The 17,770-nt window shown below is 50.1% G+C and overlaps 1 protein-coding gene across 1 annotated transcript in view; it reads right to left on the reverse strand.

Moving 5' to 3' along the window:
* Positions 1-1,197: 1,197 nt before the first annotated feature.
* BSN (bassoon presynaptic cytomatrix protein) overlaps positions 1,198-17,770 on the reverse strand; it is a 454,766-nt gene continuing 438,193 nt past the window's right edge. Inside the window, exons 9-11 of the mRNA XM_019547517.1 lie at positions 12,751-12,805; positions 11,456-11,553; positions 1,198-6,522 (exon numbers count right to left, since the gene is read on the reverse strand). Coding sequence (XP_019403062.1) covers positions 12,765-12,805 — 41 coding nt within the window. The 3' untranslated portion in view covers positions 1,198-6,522; positions 11,456-11,553; positions 12,751-12,764. The remainder of the gene's footprint in view (positions 6,523-11,455; positions 11,554-12,750; positions 12,806-17,770) is intronic.

Raw genomic sequence — 17,770 nt, forward strand, 5'->3', positions numbered from 1 at the left:
GGGCAAGTGGCAGTGGGGTCAGAACAGAGGGTCAGTGTGCTCGATGGACATGTGGGTGGAGACTGCATTGCTACTGGCTCAGATCCATGCTCCAGTGATGCCTCCACCATATCTCACCACTTTGGAGGTCAGCTGTCAAAACTTGGTACCAGGAATGAATGGACCTGGAGCTTTCAACCTATAAGTAAAATATATTCCTTGGGTAGGATACAGCTGATTGACTTCCTCACTTGGGCATCCCGTTACAAAATGTGATCAAGATGGCCCTGCCAGTGGTACCAACTATAACACATTAATGATCTTGACTTGCGTGCAATTAGCTGAGGCAAACGTGGGACATTCATTCATCCCCAGAGCACAGACTTGGCTCCTACCCTGGGGGTCTTTAAGACAAGGCTAGACAATCACCTTGCTGGGGTCGTTTGACCTCAGTACTCTTTCCTGCCATGGCAGGGGGTCGGACTTGATGATCTGCTCAGGTCCCTTCCAACCCTACAAACTATGAAACTATGACACTTCAGCCACTTGTGCTAAAGGAGCAGCTCTGATAACTGGTGGCTCTGCTACTTGAGGAAGGCAGGATAGATTCAGCAAGCAGGTCTTCTGTTTTTCGTGTTATTTCAACTTAAACCTTGAAGTCAAAGGGGAAGAGAGGTGGTGCCTGGTGTGGGAGGTGGGTCTCTGCAGAGGCAGGGCAGTGTGGTTGGTCTCTCCAGCCCTATGGAAACGGCCCCTATTAATTCCTTAGGTGACATTCTGAAGGAAGGACTCCACACACACTTAGATTTCTTCAGTTCCTCCAGAACTGAGCAGGAGCTGTCTGTTTCCATTAGCCAGAGCTACTGGGTCAGAGCAGGGAGAAATGTTGGCAAGTAGTTACCAGCAACAGAGCCCACATCCACCTTTAACCTTGTCTGACACCAGGAGCAAGGCAGCTGCCTTGGAACTGTGGGAAAGCAAATCTCGTCTTGACAATGTAGCATAGTGGTAAGTGAAGCCTGTACTACCAGAAGTGCTTCCCTGAGCACTTGGGAAGGCATTGAAGTGGGGATTGGCAAGCAGGAAGGAGGGTCTGTGTCATGCCAGAAGAGGGGAGTAGCCCCACCCTGTCTTTTAGCCATGTGCTGTCCTTGCAGCTGTTCCCCAAAGAGCATCTTGGGTCTGTGGCAGGCAGAGATCAAACTAAGGCAGCCTCTAATTTATATCAAGTCCTTTTATTCTGTTCCCACAGGAATACCTTGTAGGGGCAACTTCTCACAATACATGAGGTGGTACACAGAATACTACAGGTTCTCATAGAGCACAGCAGGACACGCACACTGTTCACAATGGTCATAGGGAGGACTCAGGTCATTGCACTTACAACTGTAAACTTGTTCTTTTGTTTGATTTTTTTTTTTTTTTTTTTTTTTTTTTTTTTTTTTTTTTTTTTTTTACAGAACCCCTTGCCCCCCTCCAAAACCCAAAGTAAAGAAAACAACCCCAAATACACAAGCACTGGGTGACAGTGCGGAGAGAGGGCGTGTACAGCCACGACAACTCAACACGATTCTGCTACGCTTCGCAAGAGTAGAGGAAAAGTCTGAACAAGCCAGCCACAAACACCAGGCTTTTTTAGTATTCTTTTTTTATACACAAAAGCGAGAGTTGGCAGGTGTGCTGGTCAGTGAGATGAGGCCCTGCAGGGCATTGTTTGGGTTTGTTCTTAGTACCACATGAGATTTACACACTGTACAAATATTTACAATGCAAGGAATGGAGGGGGAGCAGCTGAGAAAACCTGCAGGGGGCAGGAGTCAAACTAGAGCCCTGAAAAAGCATCCTCAGACTATGCACTTGTCATTGCGGGGGTCCCTGGGAAAGGGCTGCGTGGTTGGGACTGCTGAGTGAAGCGTATCACTGCTAGGAAATACCCTGCTGTCCTGGGCAGGAAGGGAAACGCACTCCCCTCTCAAGAGCTGGGAGACCTCCACTTGGCTCAGAACTGGCTTGACTTTGAGCAGAACTGGAGAGCATTAGTCTGCACATACTGGGAGCAGCCACATGGGCACGTCTACATGTTGCCATAGTGCTAAAGCACAGTGCAGTACAGGTGCTTACTCTGCTGTGTGTGTGGTGCATGGGTAAATGTCACAGCTATCTCCCTGTAGCAGCGCACCATACTGGGGAGTGCACTGCTATAGCAACATAGCTGGTGATCATGTGTAGACCCACGTGATTGCTACGTTACCATAGTGAACTGTATGGCAATGCAGCACGTTGCTACGTCACCATAGGATGACGTGTATATGCACCCAATGTCCCTGCAGACAGGCACTTGATTCACCTCCTGTCAGGCTATTCCCCCATGCACTGCCCTTCATTAGCCCTGCGGGGTAGAACATATCTGTCTGCTCTCCGTAACCACTGTCAGTGCAGGAAAGAAGTCATGCCCAGTGGCCATGCTAGAACTGTATTACAATATAGCTGGCCACGATGCCAAACATGACTCATCCTCCTCTTTACTGACTGTGTAATCATAGGCAGCACTGTGCTAGCTAATGGCACCCATCCTAGCTATGCTCAAACTTGATGAGAGGCCAAGGCTTATGACCTGCCAGGTAAAGGGCCCTGCACACTCTCTGAGCCTGGAAGACTTGTGAATGGCAGGAGCCAGGTGGGGAGGAGAGGCACAGCTCTCACAGAGGGGCAGGGGCCCTCTGTATAACATCTACCTCCCAGTGAGTTGCTGTTTCTGGGCAGAGGAGGAAAGATGCTCCTGCTGTGCCTGGAGAACTGTGCTGATGCTGGCACCAAATGCCTCAAGGAGGGCAGTGCTCTTAGCACTAGACCAGCTGTTCCTTAGTTATTTTGGTGCTGGTGATAAATCTAGAAACAGACATGCACCTTATCCTGGGAGCCTAGGGAGGTCAGATAGTTTTCCCATCTGTGCTTCCCTCCTCATATGAAGCCTTTTAAAGTAAAGAAGAGAATTCAGTGTCCCTGGCTACCAGTACATGGCTCTCTGCTGGGCCTGCCAGAAAATGGCTGAAGCAGAGCCCACAGCATTCCTGGCAGCTGCCTTCTATGAGATCAAGGTGAATGTTGGCTGACTCCAACCAATGAACAACTCTACCTACTGTGGTTCTGGCACTGTCCCTGTCCCAGAGGACAAAATAGTAAGTGACTCGCACAGTTCCCCCTTGACGCCAGGCTCTCTACCTTGTGCCCAGTTATACTCTGGTGCACAACTGCTTTAAAGTTGTGTATGCTCCCAGATGCCATCTCAGACTGTTTTCACCACACCCCTGAGGTCTGACCATGGAGCACAAGAGGCCCTGGGAAAGGAATTCCACTCAGGAGCTGATCTGTCAAGGCCCTTCTGGCTTTGTTCTTTTTGCTGTGACAATGGCTTCTCTAAAACTTGTCTATTCCTGCCTTGGAGAAGCAGTTCTAGGTTCCAGGAGTATAATGAAGAGGGGGTGACTATGGCACCAGCCCTGGGTACTGACCTTCAGGGGAGGAGAAAGGTGCAAAAATAGCAGCAGCTGTGCTGCTGGCCTGGTTGCCACTGCTGCATCACCAGCAGCACAACCACTGACTTGTCCTGTGCATGGCTGCTGCCCAGGGTGCTCAGGTGCCCAGTTATGCCTATGCTAGGTCCCACAGGGATCGACACTGGGACCACTGCAGTCATTTGATTTAGGCTGTATTGAGGAACTGTAATGGGCTGCACACCTCTCAGGGAATATGATGTAAATCTGAAATCGCTCTTCTGTCTCAAAATCCTTGGATGCACCTGTAGCCAAGACCTCATCTGACTATGGTACAGGTTTGGCACAGTGCAGGTAACAATGCCCATTCCAATTACTCATGCCCTGAAAAGCAGTGGGCTCCTGCTCTTGCTTTTTATTGGGAATGGAGAGTGGCCTAGCTGTGTGGCAGGGCCTGAAGTGCAGCTTTTGGGATGATATGGCCCAGAGAGACCACCCTATCTAGCTCCTGCATAGTGGAGGGAGATCAATCTGTCCCTCTGACCTATAGGTAGGTCGCTGACATGGGTCTCAGCACTTGGGTATCTTGGGCTTAGAGAATGGAAAGTGCAGCAAACTCTGTATAATGCAGTGATTTCACTACTGATGGGTCACAAAGAGCTGAGCGGGGCAGAACTGTCACTGGCTGAGCCACTCACCTGTGTGTGCTCGTTCCAGCATGCTCCCAGCATCCAGGCACCAAGGGAAAGATGTGGCTATGCTCCCAGATGAGGCCATGCAGGAGAGGGTGTTTCTGTTTGTCTATACCAGCACTGCATTAAGTTCTCTCCTTATTAGTTTCCCAGTGCCTTGGCCTCAGATGTTGTTCAATGGCTCTTTATATGTTAGCAATACTGCACCAGTGGCCGTGGCACTGAGAGCTGATAGCAGCACGAGAGCTTGGATTCTCAGCTCTCACAGAAGGCAAGCACTGGGATTAAATCACTTTAGTGCACACAACTCTAAAACTAACTTCCAGAAATGATTAGACTATCCTGCCCAGCTGACTATTTCATATCACTTCCCCACTCGTGCTGTGACATCTGTTTAGGCCTCTGGCCTGGCGGGGGGTGGGGTGGGGTGGGCTGAGGGGGTGCTTTGGGGCTAGCAAAGTCGATTTCAAGGGAACCTCTCAAGGGTGTTACATGAAGGCAGAATATTTGGTGTCTTTCTGAGGAAGAATTGCGCTTTACATTGTGACTGATGGATCCTTAATAACAAGTGCAAAAATCTGTTAATAGCATTCAATATAGGAAATTAATCATGAGAAAAAAAAAAGAAACTTCAAGCTAAGAACTGCAAGCATTAAATGTAGATGGAACCGTGCAGAAAAGTAGCAAGCCATGCTCTACGACAGGACAGACAGTCACAGGCTACATGGCTACCCTTTGGCAAAGTGTCCCTTGATGGGTCGAACATGCCACTAATCGAAAACTTCATACACACAGGTGTTTGATATAAAGATAGCTATCCAGTTTCTCAGTAGCACATTTGCAATTAAATCCTTATACATAACATTGAAGTTATTAAATATTAACAGGTTTTTTTTCAATTTTGTATTTCATTGCATAGAACATTAGACATGAGCATCAGTCACTGTTACCCAAGGTGAATGGAAGCTCCTATGGATCACATCAATGACTTGTTGTTTTGAGCATGCTCAGCATGAAAGAGAGCCTGGCAGGAAGCTGACAACACAAACAAATGAAAACCAGAGCATCTGTACAGGTGCCAATTTCTTTACAGTGAAGCAAGCAGTTTCATTTGGCTGCCTTCTGCTCTCCTGGGTTATGGTCTGAGGAACTTCATAGTGGCAGGATAAACGAGATTTTGCTTTGAGTAGCTCCTCCGTCTTTCTGAGCATGCCCATTGGTAATGGCTTAAGGACGACTTGAATTGCACAGTAATAGAAAGAAGAATGGCAGAGGCGAAGCTCTCCTGATCTTGTTCCATGGATTGTGCTCTTAATAGCCTTCTGCACTACTATTGCTTCAGCAGACAACAGCCCATGTGCTAACTCATGAAATAAAGCAAAGAGGAAAAACAATTCTGTAGAAAGTAAAAAAAGAAGCCCAAACAAAAAACCTACTAACGACAACAAAAAACTCCAAAAAAACCCAACCCTTGGGTGTCAATGAGGTATACACATAAACAAAAGTGGAATGATTAAGGCTGTTCTTGAAATAAAAATAATACCTAGGCATACTTAAAACAATGTGCGACATCAACAATGGAAAGCACTGCCATTTGAATGCTTTAGAATGGCTTCAGGATGGCTTTGGGGCGCCTGGCCAGCAATTGCTTCAGTAAAAGTCAGCCAGTTTACGCACTGCCTTTCAGAGTCCTATGGCCTCTTATTTCAGTAATGAAACAGTGTTAGGTCCTAATTGAAGTTCTCTTAATCCCACAGATCAGGTTTTGGAACTTTTTCCAGCACAGAGACAGCGAGAGTAAAAGAACACCCTCATGTAGAAGGGACCAATGGGACAAACTGGAATGTGAAGGAAAATGGAGCCTCTGGCTCCCAGCCCTCAACTCATACACATCGCAGAGAGAGGGAAAAACCTATGAAGACTCTAGAGCTAAAATGCAGTGGAGTGAACAACTCTGTGTATAATCTCAAGAAAGGGCCATGGTTCCCAACATCAGCCTCTAGGCATGGAGGAGACCACAGCAGGGAGCACTGCTGGGGAATCCATGAAGCAGAGCAGGCTGTACCCATATGATCTAATGGTCTGGAACAGGCTCACGCTTTGAAAGCTTCCTTTATAGACAACCTTTCAGTCTAAGCATGACTGACCACCTGCTCCTATGGCTCAATCCACAGTACACAGAGCTGACAAGAGGATGCTCCTGATGCCCTCCTGGAGTGGTGCTTCTCAGATTCTGAAGAAGCTTGCTCTGCATCCTCCACCCAGACCCCTGTGTAGACACTGTGCCATGAGATCCAATGTCCTCTCGTCTGCATTTGATCTCACAAGCAGCCTAGGGGTTTCCATGCTTTCAAAAGCTTGGCAAGAGACAGAAAGAGAGAGATTAGTGTCAGTGGAGTTGCATTTGGGTTTTGTGCTGTATATTGCCTAGGGTGATGGGGCCCTAGTTTAGGACTGGGGCTCCTAATACTACTCTGGTCAAATGCATAACCAAGAGCTGGCAGCATAAGCATTTCTGCCAGCTATGAGATGACATCTATGCCTTTCCCAAGGTTTCTGACCCTGGGGTAAGAATATCCCTAGAATTGTCCTGCTCTCCCTCATGTTTCTGGAGGCCACTGCTTTCATAGTGGAAACTGAAGAATTGCTGCAACAGAACAGGGCAATCTGCTGTTCAAGCAGCTATCTTTTCTTTCAACACTGAAAAGGCTCTCAGACCAGGTCTTGTGTAAGAGGCCTCAGACAAGCCCCTCTGAATAATCTGGTTTGGCTCTCTAGGAAAGTACACAGATCTAGATCTCATCTACACCACTCTGCAAAACTACATGACAAAGACACCCACTTACTGGCATTGGATCAAGTTCACCCCCCAAGTCTAAAAGCATGCAGCACCTCCAATGACTATCTAAGGTGGGGCACCAGACAGAGAAGGAACAGGGATTTGTGCTACTATGACTGTGATAAGGGGTGACCTTCAGGGTTACCTTTAACTAAAATGAGCCACCTGTTAGCTTGCCCTAGCTGCATATCAAGCACAGGAGACACAGATGATGGGTAGACTGATTTCTAGAAGGGTTTCACCCAAGGAACAGGGAACGTTTTGTTCCTCAAGCAGTGCCCTTCTAGGAATTAGTCTGCCCACTACTTGTCTCTCTTTTTGTGCTTGGTCCTAATTGTGGCCCATAGAGACAGGAAATGGGGTGAAGAGGGGCCAGAAGTCAGGTAGAAGTTGCAGCCAGCCAGCTTCTTGTGCTTGGGACTATGGCATCCATGTGAGTTCTGAACATGCTGTAGGGACAGAGCTGGCCTAAAGGTCAGGAGAATATTTCAGGTTGGGCTGAAATAAGGGGTTTTTAGAGTTGGTGGATCTGGACTACAGGGCAGGTTACATATCATCTCTAAATGGCAATGTAACCAAATTGGTATCTTTACAGGGCTTCCATGGACCACAGCCTTATTCATGGCCTCTGTCAGGGGCTGTCTAGCTGTGCCCTGGGCCCTGTCTGTGAGAAAGGGACCTAGCGTTAGCCCCAGCAGATGCAGCAAGTTGGAGTCTCTGAACACATCTAGATGAGATGCTGACTGCGCAGTAGCCTGATACAACTGCAGAGTAGCATGGGGTAAAAACCATGCTGAGACACTACTGCACAGTAGCATCACTTAAAAGCCATTCACCAGTGCTACTGTGCAGTAATTGTGGTTACTATGTATTTATTTCATGCTTGCTTATACAAGTACTAAATAAATGTGCAGTAACACCTGTGCAGTAGCATCTTGTGTAGATGCGCCCTCTGAGAGCTAGTGCTCACTTGCCTCGTGATCAGGCTCCAAAGGAAGCATGAGCACTCTCTATTTCTCTTCCTTCTAACTTCCTCCAGGTAGAGATCAGTCACACTGCTATCACACTGTCCCCTGTGGCAGTGGGTCCTTGTTCATGAGTGCCAAGCCCAGGTGGAACGGGTGGCCCTCTGGCTCATGAATTTACTTGGCAGTTCCAGTGGTTAGTGCATGGAAATGTACAACCCCATTTGGTATAAAAGAGATGGCATTTTGCCTAAGCTGAGGCTGGCAACTGCTATACAGTCCACAATAATACCCCTGGCTCTTGTGTGACACTTAGCCCCACAGGGTGAACATCTTGTCATCGTTGACCACAAGATGAACATGAGTCTGCAATGCAATGCCGAGGCTACTAAAGTGACCAAAATGCTGGCTTGCATCCATAGATGCTTCTCAAGCAAATCCCGGGACGTCATTTGCCCCTTGTACTCGGCCTTGGTGAGGTCGCAGCTGGAGTACTGCATCCAGTTTTGGGCTCCACAATTCAAAAAGGATGTGGAGAAGCTTGAGAGAGTCCAGAGAAGAGCCACGCGCATGATCAGAGGTCAAGAAAACAGACCTTATGACGATAGGCTGAGAGCCATGGGGCTCTTTAGCCTTGAAAAGCGCAGGCTCAGGGGTGATCTGATGGCCACCTATAAGTTTATCAGGGGTGACCACCAGGATCTGGGGGAACGTTTGTTCACCAGAGCGCCCCAAGGGATGACGAGGTTGAACGGTCATAAACTCCTGCGAGACCGTTTCAGGCTGGACATAAGGAAGAATTTCTTTACTGTCCGAGCCCCCAAGGTCTGGAACAGTCTGCCATTGGAGGTGGTTCAAGCACCTACATTGAACACCTTCAAGAGCAAATTGGATGCTTATTTTGCTGGGATCCTATGACCCCACCTGACTTCCTGCCCTTTGGGTGGGAGGCTGGACTCGATGATCTTCCGAGGTCCCTTCCAGCCCTAATTGATGAAATCTATGAAATCTTGCTCAGCTCTCTTGGGAACAGCTCATGTTTGGATCCCCATTTCCACAACAAGGAGGAGGCAGCAGCCTTGGCATGTAAGGACAGACTGATTCAGAAGCTGTGTTTTAAACCTGTTTCCATGGCCAAACTCTTGAGGGGAAGTTTCTGAGACAGTGGTAGCTTGATCCTGGTGGAGAGTAGCATGGGCTTTGCAAAACTTACATAATATAAAGGAGGGTAGGAACCATCCCACCGCTGAACACTGCTGTTAGCTTGCTGAAAATTGTACACACCCTATTACATCTGTTCCATCCACAAGCCAACTTGTGTGCCTCCTCTCCCATCCTGCTGTCTCTGGCTGAAAGTGTTTTGGGGCAGAGATGCAGCAGCCAGGCCAACAGGGCCCAGCCTGGTGCCACCATGGTGACCGTGTGAAATGACAGAGAAGGGTTCCAATGCCCAGAAAGTGAGCTGAAGCTCTGGGCTGAGTGCAGTGTGGGAGATGGCCTGCTGCCAGCACAGGGCTGCAGGGAGCAGCAGCTGCTAGAGCAGGGGTGGGCAATTATTTTGGGTGGAGGGCCACTTACTGAGTTTTGGTAAGCCATCGAGGGCTGCATGGCAGGCAGCCCAGGGTGGATTAATATTCATTTTCTAAATTTTTAGGGGCCCCGCAGGCTGGATAGAATGGCTTGGCGGGCCACATCTGGCCTGTGGGCCACATTTTGCCCACCCCTGAGCTAGAGGAGCTTTTCTGCCCCTGGTGAAGCTGTAGGCATTCTTCTGTCTGACTGTCATGCCCTGAGATGGAATGTGGTGGGAACAAAGTCCCTGCCCAGGCTGCATGGGAAGGGAATCCCACTCAGGAATTAGTGTGCCAAGGCCTGCCTGGGTTTCATAGATTCATAGAAGTAGGGTTGGAAGGGACCTAAGTAGATCTTCAAGTCCGACCCCCTGCCCTGGGCAAGACAGAATACTGGGCTTCATATGACCCCAGCTAGGTAACAAGCTAGCCTCCTCTTAAAGACCCCCAGGGTAGGAGCCAGTACCACTTCCCTTGGAAGTTGGTTCCAGATCCTAGCTGCCCTTACTGTGAAGTAGTGCCTTCTGATGTCCAGCCTGAACCTAGTCTCAAACAGCTTATGGCCATTATTCCTTGTTACTCCGGGAGGTGCTCGGGGGAACAGGGTCTTTCCCATTCCTTGCTGGTCCCCCGGTAAGCTTATAGACAGCCACCAGGCCCCCTCTCAGCCTTCTGTTGTGAAGGCTGAACAGGTTCAGGCCCCATACCCTCTCCTCGTAGGGCCTGCCCTGCTGCCCCTGATGATGCGAGTGGCCCTCCTCTGGACCCTCTCGATGCTGGCCACATCTCCTGAAATGCAGCATCCAGAACTGGACACGGTACTCCAACTGTGGCCTGCCCAGTGCCACATAGAGGGGGAGGATCACCTCCTTGGCCCTGCTTGTGATACATCTGTGGATGTGTGATAAGGTGCAGTTAGCCCAACTGACCGCGTCCTCACATTCGTGACCCATGTTCATTTTGGAATCAATAATGACTCCAAGATCTCTTTCTGCCACTGCAGCCCCCTGCACTTGTCAGTATTGAATCCCATCCTATTCTCATTCACCCACTCCTGTAACCTCTCCAGGTCCAGCTGTATCCTGTCCCTCCCTTCTAACATGCCCACCTTGCCCCAAATCTTGGTGTCGTCAGCGAATTTGAACAGGGTGCTTTTCACCCCCTTGTCCAAGTCGCTAATAAAGAAATTGAACAGTGCGGGCCCGAGGACCGAGTCCTGGGAGACTCCACTGCCCACATCCCTCCAGGTCGAATATGACCCATCCACCACCACTCTCTGGGTGTGTCCCCTCAGCCAATTTGCTACCCATTTGACTGTAGGCATCAATGCCACAGTTGCTGAGCTTTTTAATAAGAATGGGGTGGGAGACAGTTTGTTCTTCCCACTGTGACAACGGCTTCTCCAAAACTTCTGTCTACTCCTGGCCTAGTCTTGGAGAAATAGAGTCCCTACCCAGTGCCCCTTCCCCTGAGAGACTCCCTAGTGTTGCCATTCTGCTCACATAGCAAAGCCTCTGCATGCAAATGCTCGGCCCTTTGGCCCTATATGCTTTTCACTGTCCAGTTTTTTTTTCTCCAATGCATGGAGATGGACTACAGGGAATGAGCATAGGCTTTTGAGGTTCTCAGTACAATGCCTACCACACAGCTGTTTTGATCAGCTGTACCTGCTCCAGAGACAGCCAGGAGGAAGAGGCCCTAGCAGGACTGTTGGACTGGAGCCCAGGGCTAGGAGAGCAAGGGACTGCAGGTTAGGAGTGAGGTGCACTGGGAGACCTGGGAAGGAGTTTGTGCATCTGTTCCTGCCCTGTGCTATTAGTTCCTCAGTTTCAAGAGAACTAAATTCCCACTAAACCCACACTAGGCCTGAAGTGAACAGACCCCCCCAGCTGTTGTCAGACCCAGGAATACTCACTGTTATACCCAGAGTCCAATGCTGCAGGCTGAATTCACTGGTTTCTTCATAGGTTTTTCCTCTGCGGTGACTAGATATCTATTCGCTCTCTCAAATTCCTGTGAGTGAAGGGAGCGCAGGAGAGAAAAGGGAGGATGGGATGGTTAAGGCAGAGTAGGAGGGCAGTGAACGTGCACCCCACCCCTGCTACTGCCCAGACAAGGGGAATAAACTTGGCCTGCAGACAGGCCCTGCTGCTCTGTGAAAGGATGCTCTCACTGGCATGTGTGTGGAAGCCAGCATGCATGTGTGCATCTGGCATGTGTGTGGGGAAGTCAGGTGGGTCAGCACATGGGAATGGGCAGGGGAGTCAGGAGGACAGTCAGGGCCTGGCTGGAGATAGGGAGGCAGTGCAGAGTGGTGAGAAGTGCAATAAGGTGAGAGGCAGTGGGGGGGCCCGGGAAGAATACTAAATGGGTGAAGAGACCAGAAGCATGCTGGATAGCACACTGGTGGGACTGGACAGGGCAGGGAGTAGTGGACAGTGCAGTACTGAGAGGAGCAGCAGGTAAGCAGGTGATGGGGGGGGTATAGTAGTCAGGGAGTGTACAGGGACCGAGTGGCAGAGTAAGTTAGGGTGAGAAGGACAGCAGGGCATGGATGTTGTGTGAGGCAGTGAGCAGGTTGGGGGGCCGTAGGTGGGACAGTAGAAAAAGTGAAAGCCGTGATAGGGGTGGGGCAGCGGATAAGGGTGGGCAGGGTTGTGAGTAGGTCTGTGTACAGTGTCAAATGTTTGCCAGTCTTATTACATGAAGCTGTTGTGGTGCTGTGGCGAGAACCCTGCTAGGGGCATGAGCACAGGGAGGCACCTGTGTATTCACTTGTATCCCCACAAGACATGAGCAGTAACTACATAGTGCTCCCCGCATCATTCCCGCCTTCTACCCTTGCTGCAGGAGGCTGTTCTGTCCAGGTCCCACCTTTTCTTTCTGCAGTTTTCACTATCCCTGCCCACCAGCTGGATTCGCCCAGGTACCTGGGCAGCACTGAGGTGATGTGGTCAGCACAGCAGGACAGCTGTGGAGCTATATAGGTCAATGTATTTGGGAAGTTGTGATAGGATGTGAGCCAGCAGCGCAGGTGGCCACAAGATGGTGGGCATTGGTATGTGGGAGGCCAATATGCTGGGTGGCCATGGGATGGCACAAACCAGCGCACTGGGGTGGCAAGGCTGGTGTAGCAGAGCAGCTATGGAGCAGTGCGTTGGGGCAGCTCAGCATCAGCATAGTGCATCAGAGTTGTTCTGTAAGACTCACCCGGTGGAATTCTCTCACCAGAATGATGTGAATTTCTTGCCAAAAGCAGACACCGCTGTGCAGTGGAAAGAAAAAAAGAGAGATGAGTTTGATAGTGTCTCTATAGCACCAGCATTGTCTGGCAATAGGGCATCGATTGCTTGAAGTATATGTGCCTGGCAGAGTCAGCTCCAGGTTATCCCTGCTTACAAGCTGCATCTGCCAAAGCTTGTATCTTGGAGCATCTGCTGGAGCCTGGCGTATGCTAGCTTCTGGCTGTTCACACTGTAACCCTGACACCATGGTGGTAGCTAAAGTTGCATTTTATTGCCTTGTCTTTTTCTACAAAAGCTATAATGGAACTAGAATATAAGAAAAAAAATTTAAAAAACCGTGATTAAAATTAAAGTCTGCCCTCACAGCCCCCCTGGCCCTTCTGGTGTCCCTCATTCCACCCCAACAGTCTCCCCAGCCCTGCTGGTACCCCTCACTCCCCCCACAGCCCCGCAGGCACAGACACACACACACCAACAGGTAAGTGTGTGTGGAGGAAGGGAAGGGGCTGGGGGGTGCAGATCTAGAATGGGTGGGAGTTTGTGTCTGTGCCTGCTCCCAGGAGCAGGGCCGGGGGGGCAAGGGAAATGGTGCCCCTCTGCAGGCCATATACAAGTTGCCTGGCTGCTGAGGGGGTGGGCCTCATATGTGGCAGCTGCCACTGCCACCACCCGCAACTGCTGCGCCCCATGCCGCTTGCCTGTGGAGCTATGCGGCTGACCTCCGGAAGACAGCATGGGGCGTGGCAGTGGTGATTGCAGTGAGGTGGCAGTGGCTCCGCCGGCAAGCAGCGCAGGACAGCAGTGCCCCTCTGTGGGCCGCACACAAGCCACCCAGCCAGCTGGCTGTGGGGGGAGGGGGGCTAACATGCAGTGACCGCCACCACAGCACTGCTGCCACACTGCCTTCCCATGGCTGGCTGCATGGCTCTGTGGGCACTGCCCTATGGCTCCGCAGGCAAGTGGCATGGTGCACAACAGTGTCAGTGTAGTGGTGCCCACCCTGTGCAAGCCTCTTCCTACTCCTGGCCAGCCAGGAGGCTTGTGTGTGGCCCACAGAGGAGCACCGCTGCCCTGCGCCCATTGCCTGCAGAGCCGTGTGGCCATGGACCTATGCCCACAGAACCATGTGACTGACTGCGGGAAGGCAGTGAAGGGCATGGCAGTGGTGGCGCAGTGGCAGCTGCCACATGTGGAAGCCTCTGCTCTCCCCTCCCTGGCACTGCCTTATCCACTGCTGCTGCTGTGCCCCACGCTGCCTTTCCGTGGCTGGCCGCACAGATCTGCGGGCACAGCTCCATGGCTGCACAGCTCTGCAGGCAAGTGGCATGGCAGCAGTGGGCAGGGTGGTGGCGGCCATTTCAGGGCCACTCTGGTTCCACGCGCTGCCACCCAGGTGGCCACTCCAGGGCTTTCTCCACCTCCCCGCTCCCTGCTGGAGTGTCTGGCTGGCTGCACCCAGCCAGCTCCCCACAGCCAGTTCAGCCCCCAGCCAGCTTCCCCCCAGCCCTGCCCTGCAACCCCCCAGCCCCATGCAAGCCCCACTTACCCAACCCTGCAGGCTCGAGAAGGAAAGCAAGCTTGAGCCAAACCTTGGGGCTGACTAAATATCTCAGGCCCTGCCCTCCCCTCCCCCTCCCCCTCCGAACAGGGCTGGGAGTTTCCCACCCTTTTTGCAATCAGTTCTTGCAGGCTGGAGCTCTGCCAGCCTGCAGAGCTCTCTGCAAAAAAAGGGAATCGCCACTTTCTGTGCTAAAAGGTAAAAAACCTGCATTTTCTCTGATAAAAATGGGAAATCTGTGGTTTTCTCCATTTTCCCATGGGAAATGGAAAACCTGGATCCCTGCAATCATGGCCAGAGACATGGAACAGCTGATATGGGATTCAGGCTGTAAAGAATTAAAGAGTGACAGATTAATGAAGACCAGTCAAAATGTCTCTGTGGGACACAGGTCTTGTCAAATAACTTTGTACTATGTTCTGATGTCCCCATAAATGTGGTTGGTTCAGGTGATCATGATGATAGGAACACAGCTTCCTCTGAACCTCACATTATTCCCTATAATTAATCTGCCCTCACTGGCATTTTCCTTCCCACTAATCTGTGTGTCACTCAGTCACTTTCTTGGCAATAATTTTATAATTTCTGTCAGATCTCTGATAAAGATATTGCACAGATATCTTTAGATATCAGAGAACATATAGATCCTGTGATGATCCCTGCTTAAACTCTTCTTCTGGTTGATAAGCCCCAAGTTACATGTGCTTTTTCAGATCCACCAGCTAGGATATTTTAAATAATTTCAGATAAACTAGTGATTTGGAGGAGGAATGGTAAGAACACTCTGAACATCAGTCCTTTGAAGGTTTTGCCCTCAAAACTTGATTTTCATCCACCAGAGGACCCCAAAACTACAATGAAAGTCAACTGAAGACACCAGACAACAATTCCAAAAGGCATTAACCAGACACAAAATAAGATATTTCCTTCCGTTCCTTTCTTTTTATATGCCATCCTCAGAGGCTTTGTGACCAGTTGGGACTTTTTACAGACTACAATACTTCTTCTACCTTTCCATGATGCAACACTGATTTTTGTATTGTGCTAGTGTTTTTTAATCAGAATGTTATACAGAACTGAGTCAAGTAGCTTACTGATGCGTAGGTGTATTTGAGGGCCATGTCTGAATATAGCCACTGCAAGAGTCAGACATCTAGGAACAAAGAAAGTAGGTCAATGCTTACAAGATGGGGAACTGCGTCCTAGAAAGCAGTGACTCATAAACAGACTCAGAGGTCATGCTGGAAATCAACTGCATGTGAACATGCCATGTGCTGTGGTGGCTAGGAAAACCAATGTGATCCTCAGATCTGTAGGCAGGGAAATATGAGGAAGGAACAGGGGGAGCAGACGTAAGTGACAATTTTTGCCAGATCTGGCTGTAGGAAGCAGTTTATAGCCATGACCAAACATAAGTGCATGGATGCAGACAGCTTCAAAAATGGCCAGTTGGGTGAAAATCTGAACTCTCACTGCATGAGAGGTCAGATGAAGACATTTCAAAACAGAGTAGCTTCTGTAACTTGTGTCTGCGCTGCCTGCCAGCCTCAAGCTGTTTTCAGAATGGGAAGGGGGAAAGGAAGAGGAGAGAGTTTGCTCTGGAGGTTTTTTAGCCCCTGCTAAAATGTATTGGCAAGTGTATTGGAGACCTCTGTCCGAGGTGGGGGGACTCCGGTTCACCCACCGCACCCTCCAGTGCTGGCTGGGGAACCCCTAGAAGGAGCTCCCTCTGCTCCCTTTCCCCCCTCCTATTCTGAAACAGGGACAGGCTGGCAGGGAGGAGGGGCTGTTGCTAAGGCAAACCAGCAGCAGGCTCCCAGCCAGCAGCTAGATTCCCCTCTCTCCTGGAGCCAACAGTGAACTTCTCTGTTTGTTCCAGGGGATCCTTGTAACTCAGAACATTTCCTGCAAAGTGTTCTTAGTTACAGCAGGGAGCTGTACTTCTGTCACACCCCCTGGTGGCAGTATATTACTACTGTTCAAGGCACAAGCAAAAACCATTTTTACCTGTTGGGTCTGATCTGGTGTCTACACTTTGAAAGCATGCAGACACATTGATAGGGGCTCAGAGAAGAGCTGCAAGAAAGACCTGTGGCCATAAGCCTACCTGGCAGTTAGCAACTAAAGGAGGTCTATTTAGTTTATTCAGTGAAAGAAGCTTGATCACACCTTGACAGCACCTACACGCAACAAAGACTGCTGAGAGGAAGAGGGCTTTCTAACCCAATAGAGAAAGCCAGAACAAAAGCTGATAACCAGGAGCTGAAACAAGAAAACTAGAATTACAGTATAAATTAGGAACAATGAGGGAAATTAACCATTGCAACACTTGACTCAGAAGCAGAATGCATTCCTCCTCATTCTGAGTTTTTTAGTGATAACCAGGAGTCCTGGTTTTCTCTGTTTAAATATCCAGAACTCTCTGATTAACCTCCCCGCAAATTTGCATTTTTGGCATGATTAAAATGAAAGGCCACCATACATATCAATATAACACTATATCAATAGAACATTGTGTTCGTGTGTGTGTGTGTGTGTGTGTGTGTGTGTATGTGTACGTGTACGTGTATGTATCAGATGATCACAATGTTTTATTGATCTATTTACAATTTTAAAGCAAATTGGAGGCCTACCAGTGCCTCAGTCACTATAATAAAATACAGCCTAAATACCTATATATTTTGGTATTTGCTTTTGTTTTTTTTATCATAGAAAATCAGAGCTCTCTCTGCCCCCTTTGCTCACCAGGACATGGGTCCAGCTGCGGCTGTTCCCACAGCTGCTTTGTGGCACTGAGAAGCACTTATATGCAGGTGTCCTGCCCCGGCTGTGTGATGTCCCCTCACTCCCAACACACAGCTGTCCCTGCCCTGCCAGTGCCTGTCACTCCTGACCCGCAGTCCCTGCTTGTCCCGCCCACACTCCCTCCTGGCAGCAGCTCCCCTCCCTGTACCATGCCACGGATCCAGTTTCAGCTGTCTTGCCTGCTGCTTTGTGGCTCTGAGCAGTGCCAGCCCCTGATGTTCTGTTCCCCATACCTGTGCCCAGACCCCAGCAGTCCCCATGCACTTCCTGGGAAACCCTGGACTGGGGCTCAGGGACTGGGCTGGGCAAGCCCCTTCCCTTCCAGGCCAGCCTCCTCCTGCCCAGGCTGCTTTAGTGGGCCAGCAGGCTCCAGGCCTGGCTCTGAAGGCCGCTTCTACCTGGAGCGTTCCCCTGCCTTCTCTCTCCCTCTTACCCACCACCCCTGTTGCCACCCCTGACCCATCACACACACACACAGACCCTACTGCCACTTTCTCCCCTCCCCCTGGCCCATCATGACCCCCCTGAGTGGTTCCTGGGACCAGGAGCCCTCCTGGGGCCAGCAAGGTCCTGTGCTGGCAGGGCAGCATGTGGGCTAGTTGTGATGCTCATCCCCTCCCCT

This window comes from Crocodylus porosus, unplaced genomic scaffold, assembly GCF_001723895.1.
Source record: "Crocodylus porosus isolate Cpor-Errol unplaced genomic scaffold, CroPor_comp1, whole genome shotgun sequence".
Taxonomy (NCBI): Eukaryota; Metazoa; Chordata; order Crocodylia; family Crocodylidae; genus Crocodylus; species Crocodylus porosus.